Source organism: Glossina fuscipes, unplaced genomic scaffold (genome assembly GCF_014805625.2).
Source record: "Glossina fuscipes isolate IAEA_lab_2018 unplaced genomic scaffold, Yale_Gfus_2 2, whole genome shotgun sequence".
In the NCBI taxonomy this organism is placed as follows: Eukaryota; Metazoa; Arthropoda; class Insecta; order Diptera; family Glossinidae; genus Glossina; species Glossina fuscipes.
This window is the reverse complement of record NW_023998416.1, coordinates 31,724,252-31,735,557: the sequence shown is the minus strand read 5'-3', so window position 1 is coordinate 31,735,557 and position 11,306 is coordinate 31,724,252. Positions and strand designations below refer to the sequence as shown.

At 33.3% G+C, this 11,306-nt stretch overlaps 1 protein-coding gene across 1 annotated transcript in view; it reads right to left on the bottom strand.

Annotated features, from left to right (window-relative positions):
- Nucleotides 1–1,186: 1,186 nt before the first annotated feature.
- Nucleotides 1,187–11,306, bottom strand: part of LOC119633444 — a 49,790-nt gene continuing 39,670 nt past the window's right edge. Inside the window, exons 2-5 of the mRNA XM_038026998.1 lie at nt 11,129–11,295; nt 5,901–6,037; nt 4,173–4,349; nt 1,187–1,355 (exon numbers count right to left, since the gene is read on the bottom strand). Coding sequence (XP_037882926.1) covers nt 1,243–1,355; nt 4,173–4,349; nt 5,901–6,037; nt 11,129–11,295 — 594 coding nt within the window. The 3' untranslated portion in view covers nt 1,187–1,242. The remainder of the gene's footprint in view (nt 1,356–4,172; nt 4,350–5,900; nt 6,038–11,128; nt 11,296–11,306) is intronic.

The following is an 11,306-nucleotide window of genomic DNA, read 5'->3' as shown; positions in this document are numbered from 1 at the left end:
TACTCACTTAACTTATATGTGTTATCGAGTGTCGTCAACTCATTGCTCGTTAAGACTTGCTCGATAAGGAGAATCATCAGCCGAGGATTGGAAATTATGTTCGAGTTACCTTGAAAACGATACCCGTTAACCGACTCCTCAATCCAGAGACCTGTTATCTTTTAGAATTTTCTCTTGCTGCCTGTCCGTGTTAAGAATATGTAACGTGCGGGTGCGTTATTTGCAGCAATGGCGGCAAAGTTTGCTTGAAATTTTGAGTCGTTATACCCGCTTTTCAAGCGCATTGAACAACAAAGCGAACATAATGACAGATAAATTTATTGCAAGAGTTTTCCCCATGATCGTAAATCTTAATATTGCTGGTAATCATTTTTTTTTTTTTTTGTTTTTGTTTCTTACGTCATTTAAGAACTTTTATCATAATTTATGACTTATCTGATAGCTTCCAAGTAATTAAAATGTCATTTAAAAACTCTTTCGAGCGCTTAAAATTAAGTGAATGTCGTAACAAATCCCTTTAGGTTTTTATATATATATATATAAAAGTGTTTTAGAGAAATTATGGTAAATAAGAGAAAAAGAAGAAGCAGAAAAAAGAGAAATAAGTATGCAGGTTAGGTAGACAGGTTACGTGGTTGGTTAGTTGGTTAGTGGATGCATGGGGAAGGTAGTCATTAAAGCTTAAAATGTCCATCATAATGAACTAATATTCTTGTAACGTGTGCTACTGTATGACTACTGGTCCGTATGAGTGCGTGTATGGCTGCGTGCACGTTAAGTAAGATAGATAACATTTTCATCAGATTTCAAATGGAATACATCATATCATAAACATTTTTAAATAAATTTATTGCATTTCTTAAAATATTTATCGATTCTAAAATACGAATATTTATATGTAAATAATTTCTCTCTAATATTGGACCTTGGTCAGGTATTTATTTACTATATTTTTTCCTCTTATTTATTTATATTTAGTTTCTTTCAAATATAATAACCATAACCTACATATATTAAATTCTACGCTTATGAATTAATAATTGATGTGTTGTTAACATTGTTCTTGATTTGTTTTCCTTTGATGCATTTCTTAAATGATTTTATTGAGCTTTTTTTTTCTTCTGTTCCTTTGGTGCTTTTTTTTGTTTTTAGTTTAAATTTATTTTGATTTTCTTTGATTGAAAGTTTTAGGAATTTTCTAAAATTTAAATTCTATTAAAAAAATTTAATTAAAATTTACTTTCAGAGATAATTTGGTCGAGAGACACAGCACAGCAGACTCATATTCTTACAGATGTAGTTGTTACGTCCTTTATTTGCCCAAGGTCCGCTAGTGTCCAAAGCAGTGTGACGTTCTAACAGAATGATAAAATATAAGAATTGAAAAGAAATTTTATTACTGCAAAATGATTAGCGATTTGCACTGCAAAACAAGAACTCGAAAACTTTAAAAAAGCAAAAGCACTGAAATCATTAATGTTAATTAACAGCAGGTTGTTGTCTAAGAGATGAGCGAATAGAATGAAGGACACAGCAGAACTTGAAACAAAACTAATCCTCTGATAATTGACTATTAAGAAACAAGCGAACACACTATAGTGGCAAGCGGCTCACCATTAAGTACCCTGCACCACTTCAGTTAACGTAGAAATTCATATAACGACGGGATCGTTTTCAATTTGTGCTTGGGCCACGTCGATATACCAAATGTCATCAAAGTGTCAGAAGAACTGCGCTTTCACCACAAGAAAACACACAGACGAACAGACGGACAGAAAAGCAGAATCGGTTTCTGCAGCGATACATCCCTCTCATGTCCTTCTGGGTGTTGCATACATTCGTGCAAATTTGATATATTCTTGTGCCTCCAGCTATGTTGGCTATAACCATTAAACACCAATGAATGCTTTTAAATAATAAAACATAATTTAACAAGTAAAAGTCTTACAGCGGCCCACGGGTCACCATTAAATCGGCACTTCTATAAGGCGTTTTATGGGAAGTGATGGAAAAAGTTGTTCGCCTGATTTGCGATGAGATATGTATCAATGCATACCATGCGGGAACAACATATCTATCGATCGAATTTCGATGGTTTGCTTTCTGAATTCCTTTCGCCAAATTCCTAACAAAGAATGTCACTTAAGTGTTATGAAGTTGAATAAATTGAGAGATTTCGAAGAATAAATATATCATTTTCTGATCAAAATAGTATATGGTTTTATAATTTTAGTCTCAAATACGAAACAATTTGGTATAGTACAGGGGGTCTTAAAATTCACACAAGTCTTGAATCTTGCACTCGTTTTTATCTTGATGGCCGTATTAATCGACAAAATTGAGAAATATTCCGTTCATAGCATCCACGAGTGATTGTAGAGAAGAGAGTCATCATCGCGAACTATTTCTTTTCGAAAATGCTGACAGGTCAGGCAACAGCAGTTAATGGCGCTCGCTATTGCGACACAATACTCAACTTTTTTGTATCTTAATTGCTAAATATGGATGTGGATGACATGCCATACAATGCGATGAGCAATTCAATTATTTTCGCAACGAAAGTAGGCCATATTTCTATGAAGCGGTCATGGAACATTTCATCAAAAGAGGACGTATGTAATAGCAAAGCCATGAGAGGCCATTTATCTGATATGCTATTCTGTATACAATTTTATATTGTATGCGTTATGAATCCAAAATATGGAAACAATTTTTTCGCAGCACAACCCCAACAACTTCATTATTTTGCATAGCATTCTACGGCGAATTTTCGCTAAGTTAATTTCAACATGAGTTATTAATGAAAGATTGGCTTTTTGTTTGACCGAAAATGGAATGTTTTCACTCAAAAGTATTCGCTTTTTAGGCAAAAAGCAATATTACTGAAATCCCCTACGTCGTTCACAAGACATAGGTATGCGCCTTCAAAAGTTTTATCTTTTTATGTAGATTCAACTTTGCACGAGTTACACTGCCTGCTGCAACGGCTCTTCAATTAAAGACAGCTGGAGAGAATGGTTCCGGTTTATTTAATATTTTTCAATTCGGCGACAGCCGACCCCACACCATTTCGTTTAGTACAGTCATACATAAAGCCTTATGTTTCTTTAAAAACGGCTCTATAAGGGAGATGACCGAAAAAATGGCTCTTTTTGAACTATTTTCTATAACGTTCTCTCCTTGGACCAAAACCTGTCGGTGTACCAAAAATTCTCAAAGTATCTCAAAAATTGCGATCTTAAGGTTGCAAACAAAGACTCTCATGGGCACACCTCACATAGAAAGACGAACAGAAAAGGTTTGTATAACACCAGGCGGCTCTATCTTGGGTCCTTCCTGATGTTGTACTCATCCTCACAAACTTAATACACGTTACTTAATGGGTGATGTAGGGTATAAAAAAGGCTCTGTTACAATGATTTGTAACATTTTTAATATGTAAGAAGTACTTTCCGGAAAACATTTATACGCTTGTAATGCATGTTGATATATCTCAGTTGATGCGTTGATAAGTAGAAAATAAAATCAGTTAATCCAGTACCGTAATAGTAAATAATTAAGGAATATTCGCGAAGGATTTCATTACCGAAGAGCATGAAGTTTACTGCAAAAGAATTGTTGAGACCAATGCAACGTTTCGAACTCAGTTCAGTGAAGTGTGCGTATTATTTTTTAATCTTAATTAATTTGAATATCTTATTAAGGCAAATTGAAAAGCTTTTTTTTTTCCTTTGGCATTTTCCACTTAACTTGTCTTATATTTCCATCAAAGTCAAAATAAACAAATAAGCAAATAACGAAGATTCAGTATCGCATCAGTCATTTGCTAAATAAAATGCAATAAATATATTTCCTGATTCGTAAATAACAACATAACAATGGCAACAATAAGAAGAAGAAGAAGAAGAAGAGGAATTGGAAAATTCATTTAATTTCTTATAGACAGATAGATAATGTTTTAAAAAACAAAAACAGAAAACAACCAACCAAACAATCATTTACATTTACATAGAGATTCAGGCTCATCTCATGCAAAATATAATTAAAAACCTAGAGAGAAACGTAATATAGAAATAAATAAAAATGGATGAGAGGAGGAGGAGGAGGAGGAGGAAACTAACAATACGTAAATAAATAAAAGGAGTGATGGGGGAAAAGAAGACTAAACTTACCAAGATATGTTTCATGTTGCGGCATGAACTCTTGCATTTCCGACAGCAGCACAGCCATGTCCTGTGAATCTTTTGTAATACTGCATAATTCCTCCTGATTAAAATCCGGTGTTATTTGTTTACACAACAGAATTTGACTTATGACATTGCCAAGATTGGAAGGACCAGCACGATTTTCTGCACATGAACAAACGCACACCGACACACACAGCAGTAATATATTATATAGGAAAGCAATTTAAAAAAAAAAAGAAAAAAAAAAAAACGAGAAAAAACCAAGAATAAGAAAGCGATTCAACTGCATTACGAGGAGAAAATTTATATAAATTTCCTTTCCTTTTTTTTTTGTTTTTTCCTTAAAACAATAAGTGAAGGTTAGGTGTTTGCTGCAACAAATTGCTTCCTACTCGTATTGCACATGATTTATTTCAAAAGTTGCTACGTGCCCCACTTGGCTTCGAACAAATAATCTTGATTGCTATCTTTGCTATAATTATCGACTCAATAAATGAGTAGGTTTCTAATTTATATGCATTAACGGAGCATCTAGGAAAGTTATGTTCGCCTTATAGAGAATATAGCTTGCTTCGATGCTCCAACCATGCAATTAGCTCGGTAAAGGGAAAGCCTGTTTTCACTGATTGTCGTCATTCTTTGCCTGAAATTTTGCAAAATCCTTATATATATACATAACACGGTAGAGTAGTATTTGATATACTTTGTAAATATATTAATAAGAAGAAGTTTTCTAACTTTTCTGTGCTTGATCGTCAGCAAATCAAGCTCTGATTTTTAAAGCTTTATTACGTAGATGAAGTTGTGGAAAGGATTTATGATGCTCGCTGTTACGGGTAGAGATCAGAGAGCTTGCAGCTATCGATAAAGTACACTGTTGTCTTACTATCCAATGAAAAATCTTTCGATCGTGAAATAGCTTTCACGTAACGTATTCAAATTCGGAACGAGTTTACTCGATGTCGAGAACGCTAAATCAATTCCTGTTTCCCCAAGAAAGGCGACAAATTCCTTTAGCTAATTCTTTATTTCTTATCGTTAGAAGTCAAAGGACAAACTTAGGATATTTTCATTCTGCGATGCGTGCGATGGGTATAAAAAGAACAGATGTACAGGTTTACTTCTCACTCACTGTTATTCACTGATCTTCTTTCTTTGCCTTTTTTGGACCATAACATTATATACGCTTGTGTTATATCCTCAAGGGAGATAACAATTTCAATTGTCATCGATTATATGTGCGCACGACTTGTAAAATTCTATTTATTACCCCAACAAAAGCCACACAATATGACGGACGACCTTCGTAGACAGTGCCGTTATTAGTGTCTGGTTTTTAAATACTTCTCAAGAATAACAGTTGTCTTGTGTGTAAAATGTGATGACACTGAGCATTTGCTGCCAAGAGCTATAATTGTTTTTACTCGTAATTTCATCCTTAGCTTACTTCAATGTTATGCTTAAACTTATTCTTGCATTATTTATATTTCATTTTCGTCTTTTAGTTAATAACTCTATCATATAAATGCCCTCTAAGCATTCATTCAACCGTACAAGTATCGATCCAAGTATAATATCTCAGTCACACGGTCATTTCTAGTTAGATAATCCTGTTGGTGTTTACTTTTTCTCTTCGTTTTTTTTGTTTTTTTTTGTTTTGCTATTTTTAAAGAATGGGGGAGAAAAGAAGAAGTCATTAAAAATGAAACTTACCATAATAGCCTGACATGTCCATTGGCACCACTTGTATAAGGCGATAGCTTTTCACTAATTCGCGCAAAAACAACTGCGCCATATAAAATAATAAAACCAGATGCGGATTGTCTGTTAGGACGCCATCGGCAGTGGCACTGTAATAGCAATAATAATATATATTGATGCCATTGAAAGCAATCGTAAATAAATAGTTGGAAGAAAAACGAAAAAGGAAAAAAGAAAATGAAAATAAAAAACATTGTAAATTATTAAAAGGTTATAAATGAAATGCATTTGTTGGTTATTAATAATTTAAAGGAACATCAAAATTACGAAATGCTTCTTACGTCTCTAAGTAAATGATTTGAAGATGTCTTTTAATGGAAAAAGGAAACCGAAATGATGAACTTTGATGTTTTGAAGACATGATGTATTTTCATAGGTTAGCGGTAATAGAAAGAGCTTTGCATAGAGCAATTGTAGTTAGCTTTCCTTTACTTGAGTAACACTCGGGTACATTCATCGAATTTCAGCAAAATTGATTAATAAAGTTTTTGCCCAGGAGTCAAGAGTTTTGCAATGTTTTCATACTAAGAAAGTTTGCGTTCAACTAGTCTAGAGGCAGTCGATAAACTTTGTCATGCCAACGAAGATGAGCACCAGTTATGTAGTTGTACAAAGAAGAGTACTTTCAGGATATAATCATATCTTCAGAGGGAATGCCTTCGAAAATAATGCTGAGTACTTGTTAATGTTACCTTCGCACATTTTCCATTAGTCTCACATCAAGCAAGTTTCGTGTATCGATTAGCGAAAATATTTCTAAATTCGAGTTGGTGTTGTTGCTTTTTCGCGATTAGATTATACTTTTATGAGTTGGTAGCGAACGAGCGAAGCTTGTAACATCCTTGTGATGGGTAATACATCCATATTCGAGATGGTAAGAAGGTATGAAAAACTTAACTATACCTCTTCCTATCCGGGTCTTTTTGCATTATATATGACATCATCACCCACAAATATTTTTGGATTTTATCTCGTTACTCGAAAATTATAGAAGCTAGAAAGCTTAAACTTTGCATAATTTAATCTCTACGTCCAAAAATGGAACCGATCGGCCATTTCCAAACAAAAAGTTACGAGTAACTAAATTTAATTTTTTTCACTATTTTGAGGTTTACTGCTTATTTTTCATAAGGCAAGCGAGACAAACTATTTGCACACTCCTCAAATGAAGATAAATTATATGCCTAAATATGGGTTCATTTTACGGTAGATAACGCGATTACTTCTTTTTTAATGCTACCAGCCGTGTGGGTATCAAATAGGAGAACTTGGAGAGTAGAATGCGAAAAGTATATTGATGGGTATACGAGATTCGGCCACCGCCGAATAAAACTTTCTTACTTGTCTTTCATTAATCCACGTTTTTTTAATGTTATGAAGCCATTGAAATTCAATTTTCAGAAATTTTTCAATTTAAGAAATTTATTGACTAAAGAATTTAGGAAAAGCTGTAAATCTTTAGATGTAAGTAATTTAAAAATTTCAAAAAATCAAAAGCAGATTTAAATGTTATTTCGTTGAAATGGAGAAACAGCATTTGTAGCTATAACGGGATTTACTCATTCACGTCTCTTATTTGCAGCAAATTCCTCTACATTAAAAGGTCAATTTCTCTTGTTTTCGCTTCACATTTATTAAGCGATGGCCATAATCAATGGAATCACTCTCCGCGTTGTAATGAGAAATTGATGTGGGAAGCTTGGCACGTATTCTTTGCTGGTAATCAGCGATCAAGTTTCGAAAGCGCCCTCATATTGTATAACCAAGCCCATAAAACCTTTGCATGGAAGGAATGGAGAAAATCAATATATAAACCTTGGCTTTCTATAATTTAAAAAAAAAATTTTTTTTTTTTTTAATAGCTTCTATTAATTGTTTTTATAATTATCAACGATTTTGATTACTTACTGAAAATTTTCTATCATTTACAAATCTTGCACATAATTTTTATATAAGCTAATCACATACTAAATACCGTTTATTTTTAATATGCAATTAAAGGCAGAAAGGTTATGGTGTCGATATTCAAAGTGCTGCAGCGAATGTTGCGATAATTATGTATTTTTTTGCACGCATTGAAATCATGTTTCACTTTTCTAACCTTGTACGGATTTTACATATTTTTGCATATTAGGCTGCAGGAAGAATCTTGCCGTAATATAAATAATAAAATAAGTTTATAAAACTGTTTCCCATTTTTAGCTAACCTATATTCCAGTCACTTTAGTTCTGTTGTCTATTATAATAGAAATTAAAAAAAATAAATAAAAAAATGCTCACGAAATTAATGGTTGTATGAGGAGGCAAATCGCAGAGTGTGACACAAGTTACAAGGCATTCTTTTGTTTTGTTTGTAGTGCGATTGACTTAACGAAGCAAAGTTTTGCGTCAAAAGTTCTATTCAGGTATTTTTTTTATGTCTATTCCTTTGGAATATCAAAATGAAGGCAAAGTCGAAGGGAAGATAAAGAGAAGAAGCGATAACAAGAAACACGTTCATACTTCTTATAGTTGGTGGGAGCAAACATCAAATACCTACAAGTTCTACTCCCTTGAGCAGCTGCATTAGAACTTAAACGCAAAGAAGCATGATTGAGTCAATCGTGTCATTTTTTCATGTTCGTTCTCGATGCATTCACTTTAATTCTCCCGCTTAAGAAAGCAATCACGCTTCATTTTGCTTAAGACCTTAGAAACATATATCTATTATAGGTTTCTAATAAGCAATAATCTGCTGACGACTTAAAAAATCCGCATGCAATGGGATGAACTTAATATTTCCTGAAATGAAGAGATTTCTTGCCGCGTACATCACTTATGGGACATCGGCGTATGATGTCCGGGCGTATATGACAATCAGAAGAACCATCTTTCATTAGATCGATGGATTCAGAATAACTTTTATATCAGTCTGTCTGTCCGTCTGTCTAGTTAATCTTGCAATATGGTGCACCGACGTGTTGTGGCCCAAGACGGATCGAATTACTTTTTCGACAACTTCTTATACAACGCTTTTTAGCATTACATTAGTGTAAGGACCATGGCCCACTATAACATTTCTACTTTTCCACAATGAAATTTTATGCGATTTCTCCATGTTTCTCATTAGATAAACCTGCAGAAATGCAATACCTACTACTAGCAAACTAATGAACAATGTTCCTCTTCTAGCAGGTGGAGCTGAGGTTTTCTTACTTTTGTTTCATTAAATTCTAAACCGATAGAAATATAATTTTACTAAAGTCGTTATTAATTTCTAAAAGCGTTTTTCATCGGGAGCAGCAAATTTCTTATTTCTCGTCAATATTTGCTCAAAAAGAACGTATCTATTGAAGTATTAGTAACACATACTTTTGTACAATCAAACAAACTTCTCTTTGCTTCAAATTTCTTGAAACTGTTTGAAGATATTTAATGCGGGTCATCAATATTTAGAATCGTTTTTTGTTTCTTGTCGTGTTCTTATTTTTACTATTTATTTTGGTGGATGCTCCTTCTTCTTCACACCAATAGGGAGCTTATATTCTGATGAGCTTGATTGAAAGTGTCACGAACAAATAAAACAAACACGATCACAAAATATAATATAATGCAACAACATAATAAACGAATAAATAAATCAAATAAATAAATAAATATACAAAGCTATAAAATAAAAATTAAATGAAATCACTAAGGAAAATGCGGCGCAATCTCTCTTTTAAAGCCCGCCGCCTTAGTTGTGACTTCAAAGTCCCGCGGGACGTAGCTTTAAGCTCGAACGTAGTAAACGAACAGCCGATACTCTAATCAAAACATTGATGTAAAATAGAAGAACCTCTGGCAAGTTTAGAAGGATGCCTAAGCAGAAATCATAGCGCTGCGAAAGTCAAATAAATTGTGAGCAGCGTATGAGTCCCAACGGGAAGTAAAGTGGACATCAGAGTGTCCAGAGAAAACCAAAAGCTCGGGAGTTGTAAATAATAAGATATATGTAGATTATCAAACGCTCCATAGAGTGCTCTTGTTGACCGTACACCTTAAATCGATCTGGTAGTGCAGATGTAGTGGGATTACTAGCCTATATGGATTGCCTCACTAACTGTGAAGCGCCGGTTCACGCTAAAGCAAGTCGTTGTATGTGCGGACATCACGCTGTCAAGCCACGGCGCAGGTGTTCATGTTAAGCCATTCTCGCATCGTCTGTTGTTACAGAAGTGACTTAATCTCCAAGGAGTTTGCAAAGCATCGTTCAGGAGCTGTGTTTTGCAGGCCTTTAAGCAGATACATTCATTCATTATCGTATCTCGTATCATCCTAATGCTTACAAAATATTTCGCTTTATTCTTTGACTACGTATGTAGTGTCGGTTTTTTTTCACACAAATAGCTTGTCGGAGAGTTCTCACATATTTTTATTTTCCTTAGCGGTTATGATTTTTTTTTTTGTAATTAGCAAAATTAAATGCGTATGTTTTTTCTCTGTTTACCCCATTTTCTCTATTTGCACATAAGCGGAACAAAGTGACGCTATGTTGCGTTTTTCTGTGGCACTTTAAATAATTTAATTAATTTAAAAATCATAAATGCTATTAAAAATATTCTTAATATTTCATTAACTTTAAAATTTAAGTTAAGTTAAGTATGCTTGAATAGGATTTAAAGTGTTTGCGAATTGCCTCCGCTGTTGGCCTTTCAAAGCGATGTTTTTATGGATCACATTTAATAACTTAAATAAATGCTTCGAAGAATTGTATCAAATTTAAATGATTTTTCTGCTTAGCATTTAAGAGCTTAAAATGGCTTTATTAGGATTAGTTTTCATTGCGAACATGTGGTAGGCGTAGGAAAGCATTTAACAGAGAAACCACAATTTTGTTTAAATGGATTAAAATAAAATTTTTGTATTTATGTGAAATCTAATTTCAATTTATTTCAAAATTAAGCATTTTTTTTTTTTTTTAAGTTATTCGTTATTGTCATTTATTTATTGATGCCTTTGAGGATTAAATATAAATGATAATGAATTATACCAATGAAATCTCTGATAAACAAATGCAATAAAATTGATGCAAAATATATTTAATTAATGTATAAAGCAAATGTTTCTCAACCAAAGAAAGTTTTAAGCGCTTTTATATATACATAAGATTATATTAATACATATATATATATATATTAGAAATAAATGTTATTAGATACCTTTTGACTTGTGGCATTAAAATTTGTTCCGTGTGCTTGAAAGCCTCCACACAAGTGCGACGTAACTTACGTATTTTTTCCCGCAACTCTGGGCAGTCTTTTGTTTGGCCCACATGTATAAGCAGATCACGAAATAATGCCAAATGACTGTTAATTTCAACTATTAGCTGAAAACACA